At 34.4% G+C, this 27,994-nt stretch overlaps 1 protein-coding gene across 13 annotated transcripts in view; it reads left to right on the forward strand.

Moving 5' to 3' along the window:
- Window positions 1–27,994, forward strand: part of PPP3CB (protein phosphatase 3 catalytic subunit beta) — a 45,281-nt gene that overhangs the window by 11,633 nt on the left and 5,654 nt on the right. For 3 of the 13 annotated variants that reach the window (XM_052799913.1, XM_052799905.1, XM_052799909.1), the window contains exons 2-13: window positions 1,277–1,477; window positions 3,575–3,699; window positions 7,004–7,115; window positions 7,991–8,136; window positions 13,425–13,564; window positions 13,659–13,736; window positions 13,835–13,929; window positions 15,431–15,556; window positions 17,572–17,649; window positions 19,206–19,232; window positions 22,163–22,247; window positions 23,128–23,225. In XM_052799913.1, the coding sequence (XP_052655873.1) occupies window positions 1,277–1,477; window positions 3,575–3,699; window positions 7,004–7,115; window positions 7,991–8,136; window positions 13,425–13,564; window positions 13,659–13,736; window positions 13,835–13,929; window positions 15,431–15,556; window positions 17,572–17,649; window positions 19,206–19,232; window positions 22,163–22,247; window positions 23,128–23,225 (1,311 nt within the window). Of the gene's footprint in view, window positions 1–1,276; window positions 1,478–3,009; window positions 3,141–3,574; window positions 3,700–7,003; window positions 7,116–7,990; window positions 8,137–13,424; window positions 13,565–13,658; window positions 13,737–13,834; window positions 13,930–15,430; window positions 15,557–17,571; window positions 17,650–19,205; window positions 19,233–22,162; window positions 22,248–23,127; window positions 23,226–25,582; window positions 25,613–27,994 lie in introns of those variants that run through there. The other 10 variants (XM_052799907.1, XM_052799910.1, XM_052799908.1 and 7 more) reach the window with 8 other exon arrangements.

Consider the following 27,994-nt stretch of genomic DNA (forward strand, 5'->3'; position numbering starts at 1 on the left):
TCCTGCCCCTTTCTGCCATTCAGGGGCCAAGAGCACGCAAGTGCTGCTCTCTCTTCACCTTCTCCATTAATGCTGTCATAGACCTCTGTTAGAGTTCTCCTTAGTTTTCATGGTTTTAGGCTGAAGAATCCTAGTCTACTTAGTTACTCCTGTAGCAGAAATCATTCTAACTTTTTGATTTCCATTATTGTTCCTTGAAGCCTTTTTAAATTATTCTTTCTTTTTTATAAGGTGGGCAAACCAGAGTTGCATACTAGATTTATCAGTGGCATAATTTGCATCATCTTTTGTTTTCTATTTGCTAATAATTCTTAACATTCAATTTTCTGGGTTTATTTGACTTGTCACCATCAAATATTTTCCTAGAACTATAGGAAGAACCTTGCTTCTGAATAGTCATAGTAGTTTTATAATTTGTGATTTTTATATGTAAAGTTAGGATTTGTTTCCTTCATTAATTTGCATTTATTAATATTTAATGTGTCATATTTTGCTGAGCCACTCAGTAGGATGGATGACTTCTGTAGCTCTTCATAGCCTGCCCTATTCTTCATTGTCTGGAATACTTACTTTCACCTGAATGCTGCATCACTCCTGAGTTACCTTCCTTTTAGTGTAATTTATGAATTTATCAAATAGCTCAGATTATAGTGGGGCTTTTCCAGTGACCTTCTTCCTTTCCAGGTGCTGGCTATTACCTCCTTTTATTTCTAGTACTTTAAACAGTATTGTATCCTTTTCTTGCTAGCTCTGGATTTGTTTTGGAGGTTTTTTTCTTTGGTTGGGGGTTTTTTGGTGCTGTTTTTGTTTGGGTTTGTTGTTGTTGTTGTTGGTTTTTTGTTTTGGGGTTGCTTTTTTTTTGAAGCTTTGATGATGGGTTTCTTTTAAAATGCCTTTTGCAAGTCTGAGTGGATATTAAATGGATCTCCTGCATCCCCAACACTTGTTGAGTCCTTCAGAGAATAGCAGTATATTGGAGAGATGATGTCCCTTTGCAAAAGCAGTTTTGACTCTTCCAAATGTTGTACATATTATTGTGTCTTCTAACTCTGTTTTATAGTTTCTACAAACTTGCACGTTATAGATGTTAATTTTTTTAAATACATACACAGATAGCACTATTCCATCCAGCTTTTAATGATGTCATCAAGTTGGTTGATTGTAAGACAAATTTGCTACTTTGGATAGCAGCTATTCCATGACAGATCCAATCCTAGATGGAGTATATTTTTAAATAGCATTGTTGCGACTACTGTTTCTTCTTTTTAAATTTTAGCTGTCCCTTTTCCACCAACGCATCGCTTGACATCTGAAGAAGTGTTTGACACAGATGGAAGACCAAGGGTTGACATTTTGAAGAACCACTTGATAAAAGAAGGTCGAGTGGATGAAGAAATTGCACTTAGAATCATCAATGAGGGTGCTGCAATATTACGGAGGGAAAAAACTATGATAGAAGTTGAAGCTCCAATTACAGGTAATATTTCTAGATAATTTCACTCAATTAAATTTGAAAAAAGCCAGATTTTTTTCAGTAGTAGAGTTTGTCTTAAAAATTGCTAAAATAAAATTTCTGTATAGTCTTACTGAATTATCCCTCACAACTGGATTTGCTTAACAGTACTCAAATGGCCTGAAAAAATAGGCTGCACATTATTGTGCAAAATGAAGGCATTAAACCCGTTGGAAAAAAATAGTATGATTGGTATTAAAATGACAAAATAGAAAGTAGTTAAATGCTGATGAATTACAGATTTCTAATTCCTGCAGTGTTGTAAGTGGGAATAAAGACATCTACCTGGAATGGAAAAATGAACTCAGAATTATCCTGAAATCTAAGTATGTGAAGAGAAGCGAATTGCTATGATTTGAAGCAAATACTGTGAACTGGACTTCTGAGTGAAAAATACACCTTTATAGTTCCTCTGTAGGCAAGACTGATGATTGCATGTAAAACGATGTTCTTGTGAGGGTAGTAGTATTGGAAAGTGTTGAAAGACTGTTTTAGCATCTTTAACATACTACAACTAGATCCACTGTGATACAAAACTGACTCTTAGGGTTTTTTGGAGTATTTTCATGGTTTGACTAGTTCTATTTCTGTTTGACCTGGTGAGAGGTGGAACTGATGTCCTTCAGTACTTTTATTTATAAACGATCCAGACTCATAGAAAATAGTTTACGTTGCATATCTGGTCAAATCAGATTCTTTCCTTTGAATGTGTTTTCTTCTAGATGGAACTGTATAAAATTAACGTCTGAAAAGCTTCTTTCAGGGCATCAGCTTGCTTTAAGTTGTTAGTATTGGGTAAATGAAAACATTTAAACAGTACATTATTATTGACATTCTTTTAAAAAAAGAATGATTGAAATGGTGGAAACCACTAAGTCACTGTCTGAACTCAGAGTGTTTTGAAGCTCCAGATAAATCTCAAAACTACAGTGTTGTCCATATGTTTAGAATTTTTCTATTTCCATTTATTCAGGTAGTTACCCAGAGCTACCAGTATATTGGCAGCTGAAAAAGAAGGAAAGTTCTTGCAGTGTTTGAGTAGAAATCTTAAGAAAAGTGGTATAAAAGAGGACATACTCTGTTTAGTCTAGTATTTTTTAGGTCATGATGACAAATGGTCTGCTCCAAGGGAGTAACAGCCTTTAAAGTGTGGTATGCCATATCCAATATTTCTTTCCAAAATTAGAATAGCTTTTTCCCCCCCCAAAAATGTACTGATAAACTGTGAGAAGTTGGAAGATGCTGTTTGTCAGTTGATCAGTGACATTTTGCATCAACAGAAGGCATAGTCTCTCAAATTCCTGTTGTTATCAGCAATACCTCGTGCAGGAGTGAGAAGGCAGCTCCTGACTTCTATTGAGCTCAGAACTCCTCTGGGAATGAGGAGTTAGGAGCAGTTGTCTCTTCCATACATTTTTTAAATTGTGAGATGTCCTGGCTTTGCTGTATCCTGTTCAAAGTCTTCCCGTCTGCTATCTTTGGCACTTCTGCCTTAGGTTGCTGACCACTGGTCTTGTCCTGTCTCATATTCTAAAAACACAAGAAAAATCCACTGTTGAAATAGTGAACATGGTTATTTGAAGGAGAAAAGTAACTAAGCAAAGAGAAGATACGATGATATTGAAAGGTATGTTAGTCTGACTCAGAAACAAAAGCATACTCCCTGCTTTTTTCAATCCCACATAGACACAGCAAATTGTTGCAAAGCAGTAGGCATTTTCAAATACACATACCAAGGAGAATTTGCAAAGATACCTAAGGGGTTGTGGAGGACAGTAAAGAGCTGCTGACAACTTTCAAGACCTCAGTGCATTTAACTGTGTTTGAAAAATATTCCACAATCTGCTAGACTCAAATAGGACTATGATCAGCGTTGTCACAGGTAGCGAGGACAGCATCTTAATGAAAAACAAAGGGGGAAGCTTCAAAAATTTCTGTTACTCCTGCTTTATACCTGCCTTTCCTCTTAATTAGAAGTACTTTGTGGCTGTTTAACTATAACTTAGTAACTTTTCTGTTAGATTTTTTTTAAATTAATTTGAACAAAATTTTTGCTTGCAGTGTGTGGTGATATTCATGGCCAGTTCTTTGATCTAATGAAGCTGTTTGAAGTGGGAGGATCACCTGCTAACACAAGATACCTCTTCCTCGGTGACTATGTAGACAGAGGTTATTTTAGTATAGAGGTAACTGAATAATATATTAATATAATCTGTTCTGTCCTAAATTTTTCTATAAGCACACTTTCACAGAGGTTTTCAAGTTAAATTTTAGGTCTACTTTAACATGTGAACGTGTCCTTCCTTGCTGTGCTTTCTCCTGTGACAAAGGCCTGTTTACATGGCCTCCATGACAAAGGAGGAAGTTGACCAGCCGTTTGGATGGTCCTGTTGAAATCACCAGACTTACTGATTTTTCCTCCTCTTCCTTTAGTTAGTTTCTTAAAAGTCGAATTCTATACCATTATTATACATAATCCTGTTTCTCTGTTAGTATGCAGGAAGGTGTGTGTTTGTATATTTTTGGAGAACAGGTGAGTCATGACTGCAAGGTCTTTTAATTTATTATAGCTGTTTATCTGGATAAAGTAGATTCATTTTATTTATGTAATCAAATGTTTTTTAATAATTATTAATATTTTTCTTTACTAAAATTCTGAGGGCGATTACAGATATTCCGTAAGGATGACCTGTGTTTCTGCCATTAATTTTTCAGGTATTTTGAATTCAAATAATTTTTTAATTTTCGGCATGTTTATTAAGTGTGCTACATTCCAGAGATATTCACTTACTCATATCAATTAGTTTCAGAGCCATGATTTTTAAGTTAACTATTCTTCTGGAGCCAGCTTGGGAAGTGCCTCAGCTTGGGATCTCTTCATAGACAGCAAATCTAATAGAGTGGTATACCATTTGAAACAGTATTTTGCAAGTCATGATATATGATACTTCATTTCTGTATTAAAATGATGCTGTTCTAATAACATGTGTGGGTATATACTGTGAAGGGCATGCACAGTGCCTTTTGGGGTTGTTAGGGATGGTAGACAAATGGGAGATGCAGCAAGAGTGATTGCCTCAGTGTCATTTTTAAGGAAAAATTTCAACAGACTCCCTATTTATTAATTTGATTTTCTTGGCCTGTTCTTGATTACAAATAATGTAATTGTCCTTGACAAGGACGTTTACATAGCAACACTATGTTAATATATCAAAACATGGTATGAAAGCTTTTGAACCATCACACTTACAAAAAACTTCTGAACAATGGATGTTCTTGAATATATTAATAAGAACAGGTTCAATTTTTTCCCTCTTGATTTTAATTTAATTTTTAATATAATATTTGGCATGCTAAATACACTTACGGAATATGTAAAGGTATGCTAAACATACTCTTGAAAACGACTCCAGGGTTCTTAAAAGGCTTGTCTTTCTTCATTGAGATAATCTGCTCTCTTCTACTCTGAGTGGCTCTTGGAACATCAGTGAAGTGCGTGGCAGATTATCTGAATGAAGTTGAACTGCTGCAGGTGCATGAAGGTGGGTCTATACTTTGTGGTCCTGTTGAGAAAGAAAAAAGTAGCACATGAAAATCAGCCATTTGTTCTCCATTTTAACCGTAAATAATTTTTTCCTACTTAAGTTTTTGCCTTAATTAACATTTAGGAAGTTTAAGTTGACCTCCAGGAGTTTTCATAGATGGTTACTTTAAAAATCTCTCTTAGTGACTGGAAATGTAATATGCTTTTGGTAAAATATTTGATTTTTCATGGAAAAGTGAAGGTGAAATTTTCTAAAAATGTACGAACAGTGGAATTTGATTTTTCACTAATAAATTCTTAATCAGTCTGTCCTGAAACATCTTTAATTGCATTGATATTTTAGTAGTAACCCATTTCCAATTAAAAAATGTCATCACTTCTAATAGGGAAGATAATTACATGCTACCTTCATTGTATATAACAAACTGCTGGGATCAAGAGGGAGTCCTTCACATAAGTGTGTGCCAATTCTTCTTTTGTGTACTGGAAGTAACAGGACTTAGAGAACTCTGACATCAGTCTGTCTCTATTTGATAATAAAAAAAAAAATTTGCCAGTACAGGACAGGTTAAAAAAAAAAAATTTCTTTTGTGCTTAATAGGTAACATGCTTGAGAACATGTAAATCTCAGCAATTTAATCAAATGGAGTATCCATTCACTGAAAGGAAGGCACTATTTTGCCACTTTTCTGTTAAATGTTTTCAAGGCTGCCAGCTTTTGTAAATTTTTCATACAAACTGACTTAAGTAAAACAGTTCACAATTGTAGACTTTGCCAAATTAATTCATGTATTCATTCGATGATAAGCAGTTGTTTTGTAAGAAACTGATTATGCTCTCTGCTGGGAAACAGTTTTAAAGAATCTGGGGACTTTGCAATATATCAGGATATTTTAGAGTTATAGAAACATTGGAAAGCAAGTGGTATCATTAGAAAAATTATTATTTTGCATATTTTTACTAAGAATATAAGAAAGATTCAGTAATTAGTTTAGCTAAACTTCACATAAAAGTCTTTGATGTATTTCTCCATGTTTGCTGTGTTTTTTAAAGTGTTCCTTTGTTTTCTTTCTTCCGTCACGTACTTACTATTCTATGCAAAATAACTTTGAAGAATGATTGCTTCTGGGTACTCATATTGATTAAGAACAATAATAATAACAGCTTGCAGGTGACTTCAGTGCAGTCCAAAACTTCTGGGGTTTTGAGACTTGTGCTCAGTTAAAAATACAAGAATCAGATTTGAAATTTAAGAAATACATTTTGGGCATTCAGGACTGCTGGGTGGTAACAGACTCTAAACTGAAAAAATTGTGCATGTTCTGTAGCTCTGTTGTTAACTCTGTTCGCTGCTGATGTTGCAATAATAATGATACATGGAAACTTACTATATTTCTTTGAATTTGCTGCTTGAACACCAAATAAACAACGAGTTTTCCCAGTTTTGGGGGGAAAAAAGGTTTACTCTGTCCATTCTTAGTTTAAAAACCATCTCTAAATGATATAGCTGACTTGCAATGTGAATAGTTCTGTGGGTTTTTTTTCTTCAATCTCTATTAATAAATGTCTGCTTTCCTTTTTATGCCAGTGTTTAGAATGAGAATCATATTATAAAATCAGATTTTAGGCACAAACACCTACATTATTTGTCTAGATGAAGGTGTTCTGCAGTATAATTCTGTTGAGTTTATTTTATTATGAGTGTCCAATGAATATAAATATTTTTTCAGCATTCTGTGCGGCTGTTCTTAAGAAAAATAATAAGCAATTTGCATAACTCATGTCCAGAACCGGACTCAGGGAAGTAGTGCTGTATTTTAAAATGGCACATTAAACTGTACTTGCTTTTGAAGCTGTTAACATTCTTACTCAAACGTTTCTCAGTAATAATTTTTAAAGTTCTTATAAACTAGTGTATTTTACTGGATATCTTTGTTTTTCAACAGTGTGTGCTGTACTTATGGGTCCTGAAAATTCTCTACCCAAGCACATTATTTCTTTTGAGAGGCAACCATGAATGCAGACACCTAACAGAGTATTTTACCTTTAAGCAAGAATGTAAGTACTGTCCAAGAATTTAAAATTAGCTTACTTACAACCTGCTGATCTACGGTCTGTCATTTTGCTTGAGAGGTGTTTGTTAGTTTAATTAAGGTCTTGCAAACATATAGAGGACCCATTGACTTGTGTAGAATTGCTTGCAGTTAAGTGTTGTGTTGGAGTGCAAGTTATGTAGAAGACTGCTGTCTGTAAAGGTACATTATGGAGTAAATTTTGATGTATCAGTCCCGATTTTAAAATCCTAGAGAGAGGAAGGTTATTTTGCTGTCTTGGCTATAATCGGGAGTGCAAAGTAACTTGCTGAGCAGCATTGTGAAGCTAGCAAGAAAACCCTACTGCCGAATAATTTTTCTATTTGGGGAACTGATTTCAGCTATACTAGTAAGATAACTCTTTTGGTGATGGAAGCTGCTCCTCTATTTGGAGGCTTGTGTAAGTATTGATCTGCTGATAAATGGATCATTTGCCCTGGTAAAACCCTCTTTGATGTAGGTAAAAGTGATGTAATCTATAAGCAGTTTTTAGCTTTTCACTGTAAATGAGAAACCACAAACTTCTCAGTAGTATTTTACACTGAATTATGCTGTATAATTGTATAACATGAAATAATTCTGTGATTTAAAAAAAAAAGTTTCTCCACACTTGAGATAACAGAAGAAGAAATGAAAAAAGTTTATAGTTCTAGAAGAGAATATGTCTTAGAAATGTGCTTGCTGTTGTGGTGTTTGGAAATGCTTATTTAAACCCCAAAATATTAATTGCTTTGGGTTTTTTTTAAGCATTCACTTTAAGATTTATAATTATAATCCACTAGATTACTTCTTCCATCTAATATGGATTTCTTAAATTTTTTAATATTTTCTTTCCTGTAGGTAAAATAAAGTACTCAGAAAGAGTCTATGATGCTTGTATGGAAGCTTTTGATTGTCTCCCTCTTGCTGCTCTCTTAAATCAACAGTTTCTTTGTGTTCATGGTGGACTTTCACCAGAAATTAATACACTAGATGACATTAGGAGAGTGAGTATTATGTGTATTTAAAAATAAACAGAAATACAGATATTTATATGATGCTATACAAGGTAATTTTGTGAAGTTGTCACTATATTGTTTTCTGTTCTTGTGTCTTTTGGAAGTGTAAATCAGGAACTGAAATGTAGGCTAAGCAGTGTCCTAATAAAAAACTCTTGGATTCTCTAGTGCATTTTCCATTAGTAGATCTCATTGGGACAGCTGGGACTGTTACAGAACACACACAAAAAAACCCCTTCAAAAACTCCGCATTGTTTCCTGAGACGGGTAGTACATGTAAAGAGCTGCATATCCAATCAAAATAATGCTATGTATTTCTTTCTAGATAAGAGCTAGCATTCTCATGACTTTCAGGAAAAAACTCATTAATTGTAGTCTTAAAATTGTTTGCTATATCAAACATCGTATTTCAGTTATTCTTATATTTCTTTGAAAACTGTTTCTTTTTACTCTCTTCATCATGTGGATTTTGGTTTTGAAAGAGTGTGAAACTGAAGCATTTAATAGAAATTCAGATTGCTATTTAAAATGGCAAATTTGGTGTGCATTTGAGTAACAGCTGTGGAGTGCTGCTCACTTGTAAATGTGCTGAGTATCAGTAAGAAGAATGAAAACAAGTTTTAAAAATTTTACAATGGAAACACTAAATAGTGGTGTGCAATTTAAAGGGAAGAAGATTGTGATGACATGAGGTACCTGTTTCTAATAACTTGATTTCAACTTGCATGGACTGCTGATGTCAGGTGAAGATTGTATCAGATGGGAATTTTCAAACTCAGTTGCTTTCCTTTTTGCATACTCCTGTTTGACTTATCTTAGTTAACTTAGTTGACATCTTGACTGTTGCGTTTGGAAATCAAAACCACTCCTGTTATGATTAGTAACAGAGAAAGTGTACTTGATTTCAGCTTAAAATATAAACAGGTGGTTCTAAGAAAGCTTTGGGAGTATAGGTAAGGATGGAAGAAAAAAGTTGTTTATCCACATATGGAAGAAGGTATGTGGCAGCCTATTCTGAAAAAGATCTAAATATCAGAGAGAAAGAAAAGTATGTTCCTAATTTGGTTTTATAGTATATAAATATTGATGGCCCATTTTGTCTTTTATCTTCATTTATTGTATTTCTCATTTTCTTAACATTTTCTCCTTTACTTGTGCTCCATTTTTCTTTTTTACCTCTCCCTTTCCTCAGATTTATAGGCTGCTGTCCAGTTGAATCTCATTCCTGAATTCACCAGGTTGTTTTTTTTGTACTGACTGGATCATTTCAGAGGCTGGAATGTCAGCTCATTTCACTTACAGATATTACACTGCCGAGCAGAATGATGCGAGAGGAGAAGAAAATGGTAGAAACAGAGAGGAAGCATATTTACAAGTTCAGTGGTGTAAGTGGGAAAATGTACTAAGGCACATTGCATTTTTGGAGCAAATACTAATATGTACAGAACTCTATATGCATTGTGCAGAGAAAGAGAAGTAAGAAAGCAAAGTAAGGAAATGGTGCCATTGTGACAAGGCCTTAACACTTCTCATGTTACAGATTAAAGGAAACATGGTCAAAGCTTTTTGGAAAGTAGTGTAGAGGAAACATAGTCTGGAAAAACACTTTGGAAAGCCACTGTCATAATAGGATTGTGATTCATTTTTCTTTTAGTCTCAGTCTGGCAGCTAATCAGGTTTCAAAGTGTCAAGTAAATTTAATTAAAAGGTAATTCTGCCATCTTGGCCTGTACTTTCATATGTGCTTCTATAACACTCAAGGCTGCATCAGGATGAAATACAAGCTTGTATGTTTATATATATATATGAAAATCTGCATTGTGTACTGCTTCTCATGAAAACCATGTTTATAAATGTAAGGCAGTCAGTGTTATTAGAACTGTTCTTTGGGCCTTTTTTGTTTTTTAAAGAATCATCTGGTAACTTGGAAAAGGCACTATTCGTGGGTTGGCAGCAGCTTCAATAGCTGCATTAGAGCTTGGCATGCACTGATGTTGTAAATGTATTTAAATTAAATGGGTGATGTGAAATGCCTTTTTATATCTAGGAACATATCATATACTTGTGGTACAAGTGTGGTGTGTGAAATGACTTCTGTAAACAGTTGAGACAATTGTATAATACTACAGGCCTTCTGGTTTATTAGCAGAAGTTCTTATTAAGGAGAGGTCTTCTCTGCAAATGTGTAGGCATAATCATCTGGCATAAGAAGGGAAATCACAGCTCTATAAACAGTGTAGGAATCACCCAAGAAAAGGAAAATTCTGTGCAGATGCAATTTCTTCTGGATGAAGTCTTTTGTCAGTATTACTGACATTCAGGAACGTGATTAAACTACGCAAATTAAATGATTATTTTTGCTGGCATAAACTCATTTCCAGTAGAGGACAGCTATCATAATAGCTATGACAGTAAAGCCTAACCAGAAAGATTGCTGCAAGTGCTTCTTATTTCTGGGAAAATGGAAGTTTGTGAAACTTGCAGTAATCTGATTTTTATTCTCTGAGCTTTGTTTACACATATGTTCTGATTGTGTTGGTAAAGAGTGTCTCTTTCAGACACATGTCCGTCAACTTGGAGATGCTGTTTAGTTGATTTAATTTATACTGCCAAGACTTCTGCTGAAACAAAATTGCAAGAATTGTGATTTTAAGCCTAGTGATTTATAAGGAGGGAAGTTTCCAGATAAGATTATGGGGACTCTTAATTTAAAGAAGAAAGGCAGAATTTTCTTCCTCAGTTACAACAGATGGTCATTCTTTTGTTTAGTTCTTGGTGATACTAAGGCTTGATCAGCAAAGTGCCTTGAATTATATGGGGGCACTACTGGGAATCTGTCTTTATAATATCTTGCTTCCTTTCTGTGGTCTGCTGAAATTTCCTTTTCTTTAGTAATATACAAGATGACTGCCACTCATCACTGGCCTTTCACATTGTTTTTAGGGCTTTACTATGTGGTAGTTCAGGAAGATTAGGACAGATTAATTAAAACTGGTGTCTGTACCTTCATGTATGTGAAATTTGTGTGAAGGTCTTTTGCCTCAAAAGTAAAATAATTTTAATTTGCTGTACCTTAATCTACCTCCAAGGTTTTGCTACTCCTGAATTTGAACATCTATGTGGAGGTATGATGCACTTCAGTTTAGTAGCCCTGACTACATAATACCTAGAAATTAATTTAGATATAAATATTTTCTGGTATGTATTAAAAATATATACTACCTGTTTCTGTTTTAACACCAGGTGTAGTGATTCTTATTCTTGAATAAAGTTGTCTTTCTCAGTTACCTTAATCATATTTAGAAATATGTTAAGCTGATTTGTATTGAGATTCTGTTTTGCCATAGGTGCAACATATTGGGAAATAGGTAATCAGTAACAAGTGTTTTGAATTGACTCATGTCCTTTGTTAACATTCTTGCTGTATCGATATAGAGAAACCCTTAAGTTGATTATTCTGATTTGATATATTCAGTCTGGGTTGAGTAGTCTGCAGTGACATTTCCTTAAATTTTGAGATGTCTTGAGAACCATGCCAGTTGATAGACTGTCTAGTGAAGGAGACACTGATTTGGTGTGTATGTAAGTATATTTATTTTTTACAAACTGACCTTCTTACTTCAAGAAATGGCTACATTATTGTTCCAATGCTATTAGAAAGTAGTTTGGGAGAGAGGTGTGTTGCTTGCAGCAACAAAAACTTGTTATTTATAATGTCTCTATCCATTTGGCCAAAGTCATAAGGAAAATCCTTGAAGAATAACTCAAGAAAATTTCTTAGAAATGCTTTCTAGACTTTCAGCCTTCTGTGTTGCAGGAAACATCAATCAGCAAACAGTTGACTCTTCCTTGTGTGAATGCTTCTGTTAGCTTCTGGACCCAAATTTATTGCTGGAGGTTTAGAAACTTGATGGTTTAATCTACAGAAATTCAGGTACTTGCAGAAGTTGATGGACTGATTTCTTCAATCTGGAAGAAATATTCCATACAGGGTTTATCATCCAGTGTGGGAAATGTTAAACCACTGGATTTTTAATATTGAATAAATTCCAACAACAACTTCAGTTAATACCTGCCTCGCCATTATCTGGCAGGAATTTGTAAAGATCTGGACCTCTCCACTTATGTTACAGGTGGCAGCCTCGGGAGCTCTGATTTTCCAGGGCATGAGAGAGCTTGGCACTACTGCTGGTTCCATATTTGAATGGATTCCTATGGACCGTTAGACTCAAATTCACCAGGTGCTCACCAAACCTCCCTTCGAACCTGTCATGAAGAGTTAAGTGTTCTCTAGTACCATCAAAGTCATCTTCTTTGGTATGGGAGGTAAAGTGAGATAAATGCACTGTCCATCAAAGAACTGTTCCTACATTTCTTGGATAAAATCATCTTGTGAACAAACTCCAGCTACATAAAGATCCAATAAACTTTACATTGAATCTGGGATATCTAATGTCATTTCTGGGACATCAGAGGTTGATTGACTGTTACGTACTTAAGCAGGGTATTTTCCTTTTACGTTAACAAGTGCGCTATCCTCCTTACCCCTGCCCCTTTTCACTGTGTCTACTACGAAAGTTGCAGGCTGCTAAAGCAGGTGTTTCCAAGTGGAAATTTGTAAAGAAGCAGCTAGAAAAAATAAAACAAAGACAGACATCTCCCAAAATGCTCATGGCCCATTACACCAGGGCTATGGCTGAGAAGTAAAGCCTGTATGAAAGTCTAAGATGGCTAAGCTAGTCACCTCTTCATTACATTGTTAAATGATCCATTATGGAGACGGGTATTTCAGGGGGCTTGGGGGGTTTTTTTTTGGTTTGGGGTTTTTTTTTAATGATATATTTAGTTTCTTCTAGTCAGTGCTAATGAGTCATGCTTTTCTATTATAATTCCTGTTTTCTGTACTGTTTCTCTTTGCTAATTTCTGATAGTGTCTCCAGATTGGTAGATATGGCATGTGCATGAAAAAGGACCATTTTGTTCCTTGTCTGTAACTTGTCCTTGTATTACACATATCCATCAGTCTGGAATTTATCTCCCTTCTTTTTACAACTAATAAATCTTATTGCTCTTAACAGGTTTGGTTCTTTTGGCATGCCTCTGCCTTATTTCATGAGGAGGAGAGGAAAAAAATATACAGAAACTACTTCTCTTTGATATGGTTGGGATTTATTCTAAAAATGCTTGGTATTGATGGATATGTAGTTTAACAAATGTGTAAAACTTACTGATTTAATATTCAAAGAGTCTTTGTGCTGTTGCCTTTTCTCAAACAGTTAGATAGATTCAAAGAGCCTCCAGCATTTGGACCAATGTGTGACTTACTGTGGTCAGATCCTTCAGAAGATTTCGGAAATGAAAATTCACAAGAGCATTTCAGTCACAATACAGTCAGAGGATGCTCATACTTTTATAGGTGAGAGTATGCTATGGTCTATCTGTTTTCATGGTGACTCTTGCTGCATATTTTAAGAGAGTTTCTTTTACTCATAGTTGTTTTCATTTCACAGCTATCCAGCAGTTTGTGAATTTTTGCAAAATAATAATTTGTTGTCAATCATTAGAGCACATGAAGCACAAGATGCAGGGTAAGTACTTTGTGTCCTTCAAGAAATTATTCACAGTGTAAAATAAAAATTAATTGCTTATTGCTATAAGATGTAAAATAATCTGTTTGGTTTTGCAGTTATAGAATGTACAGGAAAAGTCAAACTACAGGGTTCCCATCATTAATAACAATTTTTTCAGCACCTAATTACTTGGATGTCTACAATAATAAAGGTAAGAACTTGTTATTAATAGCTGTATGTAATAATAAAATAAAAAATGTCTTACTAGATAAGTCAGCTAATATCAACAATTTTTGGCCAGGTAAGAAATTAAAGGACAAAAAAAATCAATTGATAAAAGTTATGTTATGAAGAAGAGCACGTGGCATAAATGATGATCTCCTATAAGAGTACCTTGAAGCACAAGTGTGGGCAAATGTTTCCTTTGTAAAAGTTGTTGCTATTTAGTACTTACAAATGTGTCACCTGGTGTTTTCCAGTCAGGCAAGGCTTTCCTGTACTGTGAGTTTTCACTCCCCTGGTTGTCTTTAGTTTGTGAACTAAGTAAGGAAGGGAGGAAGCACTGATCAACAGCCTATGCATAAGGTAGTTTGTGTTGTGTATCACGGCATCTGAGAGTCTAATTGTGGTGGTACAGGGCCATAATGGCTGTGTATGGGAAATCAAGAAAGAGCAAATACTGATCACTATTGGAAATGTTATTAGGGAGGTGTAAAACTGATTTTTGTCCATCTGCTTAAGATAAAGTTGTGCAGGAGAAGCATGCTTAATAGTGTGGAGAAACACAAGTCAGAATTACAGAGAAGAGCTTAGCTGTGATGTAATATTATTCATAGATGAGAACAAAGTTCAACAACAGAAATAATTAAAAATAAAGCCTACTGAAATTCAAGTATGACATTAAAGTATGGCATTTCAAGTGTGTGATGAATGAATGATCAAATAGTGTTCCTTTGAAACCAAGACCTCTTTTCTATGAAATACATTGCATTTTCTACCACCCACCTCCAAAGAACCACCCCCCCAACCCATACCACTTATGTAGGGTGATTAACTGTATAGAGGAAAAGATGAGCTGTTGTTACTGCACTGATTGTAAAGTAAAGGAGAAATAAAAATAGCTTCAACTGGCTTTTTACCTTTTTTCACCATCTCTGTGGATATTGCTTTTTAAGAATCCTTTTTCACAACAGCTATTCCCAGTGTTATGTAAGCCTAAGTATGGAAAAATGCAATCAATGCTTATTTAGCTTTAGAATGCTTCTGTTTTTCTGTTTTGTTTCTCTGTGCTTCCCCTTCTCCCTGATCTTTGAGATTTCTATGGTTTTACTCCAGGCTTACGACGTGGGAAGACACATATGAAGACTAAAACCTGAACCTGGATATACTGCTGTTCTGTGTTAGGATTTTGTTAAAGTTGCTGAAACTATACCTTTTCAGGACCTTTAAAAGTCTTTGTTCATTATAGACCTATAATAGGATAGTATAGAACTATATCGACATGTAACAGTACCTTAAACTGCAAGATGTGCAGTAAAAATCCAAAGTTCTCCATTAGAAATCTGTCCTGTAGATACTGTGAAAGAGAATGGAGTATCTCTACAATTATTTTTCTATAGTATAAAATAGAGCTAAAGCAAACCTGTGACTTTACATTTGTGGTACTTGCAAGTTTTAAACATTCTTTTCAAAATGTCTGAATTTTATTTTAGCTGCTGTATTAAAATATGAAAACAATGTGATGAATATTCGTCAGTTCAATTGTTCTCCTCATCCTTACTGGCTACCAAATTTTATGGACGTTTTCACATGGTCTTTGCCATTTGTTGGAGAAAAAGGTAGGCAAAAGTTACACATTAGTAAGTATCTTTCCTGTTTCTCCCAGATTGATGTTGGGAAGGTTTTTTAATTTTTTAAAAAATATATTTACCAGTGAGAGATTAATTGCATAATTTTTGTGAAAATGGGTATCTGTATTTGTCTTTATCAGGTGGAAGATTTGGTGAAGTTGTTAAACTGATTTGTAGGGCTTTTTTGGCATGTGAAAATGCCATTTCTGAGAAACGATAGATTGAAATACAACTTGTTCTGCAGGTTTTGGTTGTTTTCTTCGCTTGTTTCAGTCAAGATAGTTAAAACTGCATCTAAATAAAGCAGAGGTGTTAATAGAAATTATAATTTCCATTGAGGGTGTATACCTGCATTGTTAAGTAGGACTGCATTTGAAGTCAATATGAAAATAGTTCATATTCTACAAAGTGCTAGGTTATATACATTATTAATAGGTATGTTGAGATGTTCATGTAAAATTTTAACTTCTCTATATAGTTATAATAGATCGACCTTCATTAAAGATAACTTTCAGTTATAATTTTTCTTGTAAAAAGGATAATTTAGCACAGATTTTTTTTTGTTGTTGTTTTTCTTTTTTTCCCTCTAGAGTTGATAACTCTGAATCTAGGACACTGGGGCTCCAAGTAGTCTTCAGTTAAAAAGTAATGAGGTTAGAGGCTATCTGGGTCTGTTTAAAATCCTTCCATGACAGGAACTGCCCTTTTTATAAAAGAGATCTGGAAAGCTCTTTAAATGTCTTTGAAAAGTATTCTTGAGATGATATATTTACAGTCATATCAACCTGGGATTCTAGATTTGTTTATATTGTCTTTAGTGAGCAGTTAAATAATTTGGACACTTTTTAGTGTGGTTAACCCACTTAATTTTTTTATGTTTAAATGGAGGGACCTGACATTTGAAAGGAGATTTTTGTTTATCTCTCATACCTGATGATGCAGTAAGTAACATTTTCAATAGCAAAGAGTTAATACTGTTTATTTTGCATTTGTTATGATGCTGGTAATGAGACAGCCAAGTACTGCTAAGTAAGTTGCTTTTTGACCTGCTGTATGCTTAAGACTGCTGGAATCATGGCCCTTGTAGTTTGTCTTGCCTTTGAACAAATACGTACTTCCACTTTTGATGAAGGATACAGTGTCAACATTGTCTGGTCTGCATTGAACAGATCAAAATCAGAAATTTTTTTTTTTTTTTTTCTTTCATTAAAGTAGAGAGTAACTCTTTCCCAAGAATGGAGAAGGGTACCATAACAGATAACACAAGGATTGTATGAATTAGTCATGAATAAATGTAGACATCAATTTACGGGGTTTTTAACTATCTGACTGAACTTCTGGAATAGGTTTCTGAACACACTAGGGGGAGGAGAAGTTTGACTGTTTTCAGAAAGAGTCTGATATATGTTGGAAAGATTGAGTGGAAGAATAGGGAGATTCCTGGGGAAAGAAAATACAAGTTTTTTGAGACAAGTTTGTTTATCCACTATGTTGATACTTTTAAGGGGAGTTTGAAAAGACATGTAGCTTGCACCATATTTATGTCATATTTTTCTGCTTCACTGCTTCTGCTAGATGCCTGCAGGTGCCAGGAATGGAATAGCTTTCTTGTTTTCAGCCTAAATTTGAGCAGTCAAAATGTTTTTGTATTTAAGTAAACTTTCCATAAAATCTAGTTCAAATACTTTTACTAATGTAAAAATACTAATATAGAAGAAGAGAATTCTTATCTAAAAGAACTCCTTGTAAGATAGGAGAGAAAGCTCTGTTGTGTTCTTCGATTGTTAGGTGGTATAATTTTTAGCTGCTTATTTTTCTGAGCTTTTTAATCCTGTGACAGTGCACATCAAGAAAAACATATTTTTGAAACCAGATTACTGAGTAATGGCTATGATGTGGGAAGTTCATTCACTATAGTTGCTGGTGACTAGTTATATCTTGTGTGCATGGAAATATTTAAAATTCTACAGGGATTGAGTTAAGATTTATTTTTTCCTATACAGTAACAGAAATGTTGGTGAATGTTTTGAGCATTTGCTCTGATGATGAACTGATGACAGAGGGAGAAGATCAATTTGACGGTAGGGGTTACTTTAAGATATATAAATCTTTTTAATGGTATAACCTGTGAAACAGTAGTTAACTTAGACTGGTGTAATATTACGTGGAATTTGAAGAAACTGCCTTCAAATTTTTCTTTAGATAGTGACACTTTGCGGTGGCAGAGAAGGGATTTGTGGTTTTGTGTTTGTGATGAAGAAGCAGTAATGATATCCTTTGCAAATATTCATATCTGATTTCTTTTTAAAACTGAAACTTGTGGAAAATTCTCAGAATTTCTTGGCACTTTAAATTTGAAACATACTAAACTTGCTTTGCTAATATTTAGAATAAATTTATTGTAAGATCTTAAATTTCTTAATGATTGCTCTTCAATGAAGTGTTGATGTAGCTTAAAGTCAGATATTTCTTACGGCAAAGTACTATACATAAAGTATGAAATACAAGTTTAAGTCTTGGTGTTTGAGTTTAAAGCATAAAAGTTAAAGAACTTGTGTATGTACATAAAGCGTAAAATAACTTGTATATGTGTGTTGTATAATATGTATTTATGTAATGAATTAGAACATCTTTCTGTCTTTTAAACTGTGATACAGTAGATTGTTAAGGAGGTGTTTGTAGCATGATGATTAAGAAGCAACATTAACATGAAGACCTAGCATATCGCATTTTGTTTTGTTGTTTTTTTTACAGTAGTGCCTAATGTCACACCTAAAAGTTTCTCAGACTTGCTTCATTTTATCCAATAACAGAACTGATTTGGTGGATTGTTTGATGATGGGGGAGGAGGAAGAAAAGTGTCAGCAGCCTTTGAGAAACACTAAAGGATCGTTTATAAAGATATTAGAGACATGACCCCATTCTTAATGTTTGATAATTACTGTGTTCAAATTCAGCAGCAGAATAGTGTTGGGCTAAGCAGCTGTGTGTTTTAGATTGGAAAGCATTGGTTATATGCCACTTGAACTTTGCTGCCATTGAGATTGTTGCCAGAAATGTGAAAACTTAGAAGTAGTCTCAAATGTGATCCTGCAAACAGTTTATTTATGTTTTTCATTCAAGCAATGCTACTAAATTGAGCATAAAGCAATTACACCAAGCATTTGCAGGGTAGGGTTAGGTGGTATTCTGAGACGTTAGGATTTACGTTGTCCAGCATAAGTGCAGTCGTCAGTTGATTGCATATGCCCTGTCTTTAGTACAATAGTTGCAGTTTCCTAATTTGAATTATTTTATTCTTCTGTCTCCTTTAACAATTTCTGTGCTTGATGCATCTCTTAATGCCACCTAGGTACTGTCTATGCTTTATCTTTCTATGTGAATGTTGTTTTTTTTTTAACTGTTGACTTTCAAGCTTTCACTTGTTTATTGTCAAATTTTAAAATATATTCAACAGTTCCACTTCTTGTTTGATGAATGCATTTTTAAGTGTTGCAATTTTCCATTTTAATTTTTCACATTTCCTCTCCATTCCTTCTTTATTACCACTGCCAAGTTAAATATCTTTATTTTATTTGTCTCACTCACCTTTTTCTCCATCGTTCACTTCCTTTTTTTCTGGACTCTCCATCTGAAGAGCGACTCATATATGGCAATAAAAAAGGTACAGACCAGACAGAGTAGGAATGTTTTGAAATATGACTTCATAGAACCTGGCAGCATAAGTATTAATGCAGGCAATACCGTTCTGTTGAGAGACATATGTAGCATTTTATTATTATTGCCCGTTTTAATGAGTTGTTTATAAAGGCTTGTGTATTTTGTTATCAGAAGTCATATTCCAAGACATCTGTCTTTCTGTGCATGAATTTTTTTCCTCCTTTCTTCCATTCCTTTTTTTGTAAAATTTCATTCTTTTACCTATTTCTAAAATTTTATCTTTGGTCCTGCATGTGTAGGGAGCGTTCAGTTGTCTGTCTTGCTCTTTAATACCTTTATCGTGAGCATTTTTTAAGGTTGTGCATGGAATGTGTTTATACAGTGTTCCAAAACCCGGTTTGTATAGTACTTTTAGTTTCCTTCAACTGAGATGTCAAAAAGGTACTTTTTGATTGTATGTGCAATTTTGAAGATGGCTGGATACAAATGTAAAAAGAAGCCTACTAACTTAAATTCATGCTCTATTACCTGTTTTTCGGAAATCCCAGGGTAGATAATTCTGTGCAGGAAAATTCTGACCATTACTTACCTAAATGATCAAATTGCTCTCTGTATAAATTTGTTGCTTCCAGAGAATATTTCTAATACTTGGGAATGCATTAGATTATAGAGATGTTTCCAAAGGTTATGTAAATTCTTTGAAGCATAATAGTATGAGGGTTTCAGAATTTGTTTCTTGTGCAGGCACTGGGAATGGGAGAGTTCTTTGTCATATCTCCTCTAATTTAGGGTGTAATCAAGACATTCTTCTGCAAGCAGATGCCACCTTACTGTCTTCTCCGAACTAACAAGGATTCAATGGCCACATTAGCACAGTGCTGCAGCTAAAAAAACCCAAACAAAACAAACCCCAAAAGCCAAAAACCAAACAAACGTCAAAACTACGCAAAACCAGCCTTTCCCCTTTTAAGGCACAGGGACCTTCCAGAGTTAGATATGGGCACTAGCACTGTCTGAAATCTTTTCAGCCTGTATGTTCAGCTCTGCATCAGTGTAGCCCTCAAATAGGTGTAGGTAGGGTGACAATTGAGGGACTCGTAGGGAAAGATTGATGGTCCCTCATTTAGCCCTAGCCTTTTCAAAAACTCTGAAAGAGTCCCCTTCTCATTCCAGATCCTCAAGCTGTTATTTAATAGTGTTCAAAGAGAAAAGTAAAAACTTCTAGAACTTTAAAAATTAAAAGTTAAAATTTAAAATAAATTATTTTCAGTAAAAATTGAATGTTTCAGCCTATCCTATTCAAAGTTTTTCCTGAGCCTTCTGTTTTGGTTTTTGTTTTTTTTTCAATTTGGGGTCTGCAGTTCATTAAAGTTGTTCCTTTGTCTAAAAAAGCTTTACTCAGTAGTTCCTGGCTTTTTGATTTTGTTTAAATGGATTGTCAGATATTTGTCATACCCCAAGATTCTTTCATAGTGTCCATACAAAGGTTGTCTCTTGCTCCCTTTTTATTTTTGTCACTACTGTACATTTTCCTTCTTGTGTGATTTTGTTGTTGTTTTCTGCCCTTGTATGCCTTACCTTTTGTATTTTATTCGGTTTGGTGTTCAGGGTGGGAAGTCTGTCCATTCTTGTGCAACAGAAGGGCTTGCATTCCTGCAACCGTGATCTGAGAAGGGTGACTCTGTTGTGCTAGAGTGTCTGTACTCTCATGTGGAAGCTGAATACTAGTGAGAAGGGATGAAAAAAGGCTTCTTCCACAGCTGCCTTTTTCAAATGTGACTAGACAAATTTGTGGCTATGCAGCTTTCCTCTGCCCACTTCTGTGATCCTCTCTTGTACATTCTTGCAAATTAGTTTGGCAACTTTTTAATGAGTACCTTTCTCCCAGGGTTGAAGAACAATGATATATGGAAGATCTGGAATACCTAACAGAGCTGTCTTGAGTTTGTTCACTTTTGGTCCCCTGTGGTTGAATTCAAAGTATGACTGAGTTACTCTTATCTTGGTGTGATTAATACTCTTCTTCCCCAATGGCTGAGGAGAAGTAAAGATTTTAGTTTTGATATCTCCTCATCTGCCTTTACTGTTTTAGTGGAATTGAGGAGTCAGCAAAAGGAAAGGAGGATGAGGGGAAGGGTGACTTTTATACATTGAAACAAACCAGCAGCACCTGGTGATGGAGAAAGGAGCTTCAGTTTTTATAATGTCAAGGCAAGCAAAGGTGGCTCTCCTTCCCAATCACAAGCCTTCTTTCAGAGTTTTGTCTTCACTTTTATCTGTTACAAATGGTATATCTCTGCTCTGGAGAAATATGCAGTATTTACTCCAGATCTTTGGTATTTGTAATTTCTGCAAATGATGCAAACCTAAGATGACATGGAACATAGGTGGTAAGGGAGGTAACACTGCAATTCTTTGACATTTTATTTTGTGGGGTTTTTTGTGGGGATGTGACATAAAAACAAGCAAACAAACTACTGTTTTCTCTCGGACAGCTGTGTAGGAATTAGCAACGGGGGGGGGGTTGTGGCTTTAATACCTCTTTGGCTTCTTGGGCTGCATGCCCAATATCTTGATATATGCAGATGTCAGTGAAGAATTTCAAGTGTAAAAGTTAGGCAAATGAGTTACAATAGTTACTACACTGTAGTGGTGGTAATTTAGATTTAGGAATCTTAGCTAAGTAAATTAGCTTTAGGAAATCACTGTGAACATCCTAAACTTTTTTGTGTGTGTTTTGTGGACACAGAGGTGATGGCGGTTTTGTCGGCATTCTGAAGCCATAATTTTATAACTTTGTGCCCTTAAGTGTTTGGGTACTGGCCTCCTGTGAAGAGTACTGAACTTAAACAGTTGTGTTGAATTCAATGCACTTTAAAATGGTGACCCTGTAAATACTCATGAGCTTGAGACTCTCTCTTATTCCATTGAAAGTAGGTACAGCTGCCGCACGGAAAGAAATAATCAGAAACAAAATTCGTGCAATTGGCAAGATGGCAAGAGTCTTCTCTGTTCTCAGGTACTTGCATGACTTCTGCATTCCTAAAACCCATCTTATGTATATTAGGAAAACATCTCTGTTCCAGGATAATGAATGCCAAACATTTTTCAGGGACATCATTGTGCATCAGAATCTTGTTTGGCATATTGACACACCCCATTGATGTTTGTATTTTTGGTTAAAGAATATTTTAAAGTTATTTTTGAGACATGTTTCAAGAAATTGGAGAACGTGATCTTTAGTTTACAAGTTATTTGTCCGGCTGTTAACTATGAGTGTTGGAAAGACAATACCAAAACAGAGAGATTGAAATCAAGGATATAATAGAGGAGGTCAGGACTGTCTCAAAAAATTTGTGGCATACCAGAAAGTTGAGGACTAGGGTGTTTTTGTTTCAGGTTTTTGTTTCTTTGTTTTCAGCTTTCAAAAAATACCATCTTCTTGTACCCGTCTAGATCTAGAGATTTCATGATCACATTTACCCAAAATGTATAGTTTTCCACAGACCATAATTGTTCAAATAGGGATAATTTTTTAAAGTTGGTATTTCCTGAAGCATAGACACTTTGAACAAAATTGTGGATCGTTTTATGGCACTGAGATATGTTCAGTACTTCATGAGGCATTCAGTGCTAATTTCAAAGCTAATGAGCCTGCATGTGAGTGATTGCTCAGAATTTGGTTCAGAAGTAATCAGTGTTTATAACTGCTAGGCAGAGGAAAGACTGGTATGGAATAGAAATATTTTCCCCTTTCTAGTTCGAATTTGAATTTACATTCAGTCTTGACATGCATGAAGCACAGGAAAAATAGGCTGTCCCTCTCCCCGTCCCTTACTTTAATCCAAGTTTTAATGAGCGGATATTTAAGGTTTTGTTATTGTTTTTTCTCATACCAGGGAGGAGAGTGAAAGTGTGCTGACACTCAAGGGTTTGACTCCCACTGGAATGTTACCTAGTGGAGTGTTGGCCGGAGGACGACAGACCCTGCAAAGTGGTAATGATGTTATGCAACTTGCTGTGCCTCAGATGGACTGGGGCACATCTCACTCTTTTGCTAACACTACACATAATGCATGCAGGGAATTTCTTATGCTTTTCAGTTCTTGTCTTAGCGGCTGATACAAGCATAGTGTTATGTGTTAATCAGGCAATGTGAAATGGATACTTAACCAGGGTATAAAACTAAAAGCAAATGAGTTCAGCGGTGTCAGGCCACATTTTTCAGACTTTAAGCTTCCTTAGTTTACAATTTTTCAGGTGGCGCAGATGCCTGAAGTGGGGTGACCTTATAGATCTAGTATTGAGGCATTTGATCTTTACAGATACAAAAATTGCAATGTAATTTTGCATCATTACTTGTCTGCTTTCCATTAAAATGGTTTTATTATAGATGTGTTAGTATTTTCATTGACAATGTCAAATACTTGTTGATATTAATATTAACAAACAGCTACAGGCTGCTGAGTTCCATATTACATACGCTCCATTGACAGATTGAAATGTGCTACGTTTTGTACCCTGGTAATTAATGCCAAAGTTTGTTCTCTATGTTGTTTGTCAAATGTTCTATGTATAATTGACCTCCCTGAATTGTCCTTGTAACATGCTGTTTCCTTCCTCTGCAGATGTAGCTGCTTTCTTAGATCTGTCTGTCTCTCTCTAGGTATAGATGTATGTCTGTATAAGTGTTAAAAATTAAACCACTATCCCAGACATTTGTCTGTCTCTTGATGTAGAAGCAATGTTGTAGCACCTTGTTTTTGAGGTTTGCTGCATTTGCTGCTGCACATTGTCTGTGCATTTTGAACAATAATGTACTTGAAAAATATTCAGCAATTGTTATAAAATCAGTTGAGAATAAAGGGATTGAATTTAAAACTTGTAAATAAATCAAAATAAAAGGGTGTTATTAAGTGTGCATATATTTTTTTGCATGAAAATAAAAGAACTCTATACAAAATATACCTGTAATCTGGCTCATTGAATATTTTGTAAAAGGTTTTTCTTCTTTTTTTAGTTTGTTGAATCATTGGATCATATTTTTCACAAGGCCCATAAATGATAAACTAGACTTAGGTAGAATGCTATGATGTTGTACCAAATGTGTTAAAAGAATGAAGTCCAGGTTTCTGTTCACAATGGTGGATAACTAAAATATACCAGTCTGAACCTGCACTTCCTGTCAGCGGCACTCTTAACATAAATTATTCAAAGACTTTTTATTGGCCATCTTCAGTCTTTACTAGAAAGTGTAAAACTGTTGTATGGGACCACTGAATCTTATAGCTATTGAAAGATTGTGATACGAATACCACTTTTTACACAATCTATTTTCCAAGGGTAGCTGCTTTTCTCATTTTGTGATTTAGGCTGTTTATTTGAAATTTTTTTATTTTTTATGTAGTTTTTTTAAAGCCTTTCACTACATTTTCTATTAAACTATCAAAGCTGTTTTTTAATAGCTTTGAAACATGAATGTCACATTTCAAGTCATTTTTCAGTGGACATATAATGTCTACAAGTAATTTTATATGTCCAGTGTATGTATGTGATTGTTTTGTGAATGTCTATAACAAGAAATGGTGTGTTTCCTAATCCATCCCAACTATTCCAAAAGCATATGTTCTAGTTTTAATTTTCATTGTTTAATGAGATACTTTATTATGCTTAAAAAAATGAGTCTGCATTCCTCTCACTCATTTAACAGATTTTTATCCATGTTGCATTACAAATATCAGAGAGGATCAAACTGACTAGAAAATTTTTTTAACATAAAACATATGACTTTCTACCATTACTGAAAATGTGGGACATTTGGCAAGTATGCAAAATGTGTTTTGGTTTTTTGTGGGTGTGTTTTTTTTCTTGACTAGAACTTTTGATGGCAATATTCCTTAATGCACTACATTAATATACCTCATTTGTTTTAGTCATGTTGATTGTTCGAAATAAATCATGCCAACTGTTAGTTCTCCTAAAATTGCAGAAACTTCTTTTTACTGATAAGAATTTTATTGTTTCAGTCTTAAAAAAGTAGAAGTTTTCAAATTATTATGCTCAATTGCAAAGCTAAAAGTAAACCAAAAATAAAATAAAACTTCACTAATTGACAGTTTTCTAAACCATCATAATATCAGTGAATTCATATTCTTGGCAAAAATATGGTCACTGATAGTATAGTAGGATTTCTTACTACAAATATTTAATTACTTGTTGAAGTATATTGTACTATGTTGATCAGTATACTATCAATAAACTAGCCTAGATTGAGAAAATAAATGAATATAATATTAATTGTAGTATTTTTTTATTCTGTTTTTTGGTTGCTTGAAAATTCACAAAATCAACCAGTATGTCATGGGGTTTCCAGGTTTCAGTCTTGTAAGTGCTCATTTTTCAATGGCCCATTGAGAAAAAGTCTATAGTTATGATGGTTGCTATAAATTCTATAAGAAGCTTTGAAAGCTATAAGAAATTGCAGTGTGTATCTACATTTCTCTAGAGAGCTGGACTGAATTTTTTTATCAGGGAAAATACATATACACACACACACACACATATATATATATAAAAGTCACCATTAAGGCAATGCATATGCAATTTTTGCATGTATGCCTATTATAATTCTTAATGTCAGTAACATATTCTGTACTAGGTCTTAGTAAATACCATTACTGTTTCAGGAATTTGTTCAGCCATACCTGCTATCTTTTGTGGGATACTGGTCATTCTCAGAGGAGAGAAGCTTGTTGGCATTGACATAATGCAGAGTAGGGCACCAAACCCATTAGCCAGTCTAATACAAATTTTAACTGTAGTGAAAGGGTTAAGCAAAGACAAGTCAGTTAAAAAAGAGAATTTTGGAAAAAAGTGCAAAACTGCATCCTATGGAAGAAGTCATTGTATGATTTTTTTTTTTTCTCCTGGTAATAAATGGATATATTTTTGAAAAAAAAAAAAAATCATAGGTTATTTTTTGATAGCTTCGATGTACCAGGATAAAAACAGACTTTGGGAAATCGTGGCCTTTGTATGTTTCTAAATTTTTTTTAATGTAGTTTTATGGTTTTTATTATGTTGCTTGCATTGTAGTAGCTGAAATATTAAAGACCATATTAAGTACTATTCTTTAAAGTAGCATTTCCTAGTGACTTATTCTGTGAACTGAATCCAACAAAATTATTTTCCAAATGGAGTTAACATCTGTTAAAAAACAAATCAGACAAACACCTAAAGCCTTTTTCAGCAACATACTAAACACAAGCCTAAATTAAAAATTGTAAGTACTTCCATGGAAATCAGTTGAACTAGCCGAATACTTCTTACCTTTCATTGCTGCCCTTGCTATTAGTCGGAGGGGCAGTAAGATAGTTTTTTGGTTTTATGTTAGAAGTCGGCAAGGATTTTGAATCATATCTGTCCCCTAAGTAAAGCAGGGGAAGAGCTGGAATTGAGGATGGAAATGCCATTGAACCCTGTTGCTTAAAATTTGCTCTCAAATTGAGAATTTTCTGAGCAAAGACCTCAGGATTACCTGTTACGTTAGTATGATATAGTATTTATTTGTGGTTTATCAGGGTTTACAAAGAATATAGTTTCAATTTAAATGTACCTGCAAAAAAGAATCCAACAAAATTATTTTCCAAATGGAGTCTTTACAGTGTGGGTTTTATTGAGTGCTTGTATTTTCCAGTCAGTTTGTTCTTTTATGTCAAGTTGAAAATTATCTTTTTCCTAACTGTGATGTATATTCCGAGATCTTTTTGGAATAATAGTACTACAAATAGAATGAACTAGGAGTAAATTTTGAAATTTGTATTTATGACCAAGCTACATAATTTACAGAGGTAAATCAGTATTCGTGATCTTTTCAGGAAAAGATTGAAAACAAAGACTTCACAGGTAACAGGAGATGGTGGAAAGAGGTGGTTTTTTTACATAGCTTTGTATTTGTATGGCAAATTGATTATAGTACGAAAATATGTATTTGGTGACTTTCTAAAATAATTCTTCAACTAATTTATTTTTACAGTTTGAGAAAGTTTCTTTCCCTTAACGTAAACATAAATAATCATCCATTCAAGTGGCTTTTTGATTTAATTCTGGGATTGCCCTTGTCTCTGTAGATTTAAGCGCAGAAAATCTTTTTCTTTTTTTTTTTTCTTTTTTTGGTACCATGGAACGTGCAGTATGTAAACGTTAAAATGCTGCACTACCCTTAAGTATTCCACATTATTTTAGTAGCACTTAATGCAAGTATCTAATTTTATTTATTTTTTTAGAGTATCTCAGTGGCAATTGTAATTTTATGCAACAGTGAGGTTAAGGCATAGTGTAGGCAATTGATAAATAACAACATAGTGTAGACATAGTGTAGGCAATTGAAATGTTGCGTCTGGTTTTTGTTGGATAGGAAATGAGAAGTAATAAACTTAATTCACTTTAAAGAATTCTATTCTGATCTAATGCCATATTTCCATATATAGCTAGTTTCCCCAACATTTGCTTGAATACGCAGTTATGATATTTGTTGTTAACAACATATATCAAGCACTACACAAGTAGGTTTACCACTATGTATGCTATTTTTTGTTAATATTTCTGAAATCACGGTATTAGAGGCATGGCACATAGTGAGGGAGGTAAAAAGTTGTTACCATTATTGAAACTTAGCTACAGTTTAGGTCGTAGTTACAAAGTGGTTTCTTTAGCAATTGTGCCCTAATAGAAAGTTATTTTGATTTTGCTATCCTAATAACCTTA

Source organism: Harpia harpyja, chromosome 10 (genome assembly GCF_026419915.1).
Source record: "Harpia harpyja isolate bHarHar1 chromosome 10, bHarHar1 primary haplotype, whole genome shotgun sequence".
NCBI classification, from domain to species: Eukaryota; Metazoa; Chordata; class Aves; order Accipitriformes; family Accipitridae; genus Harpia; species Harpia harpyja.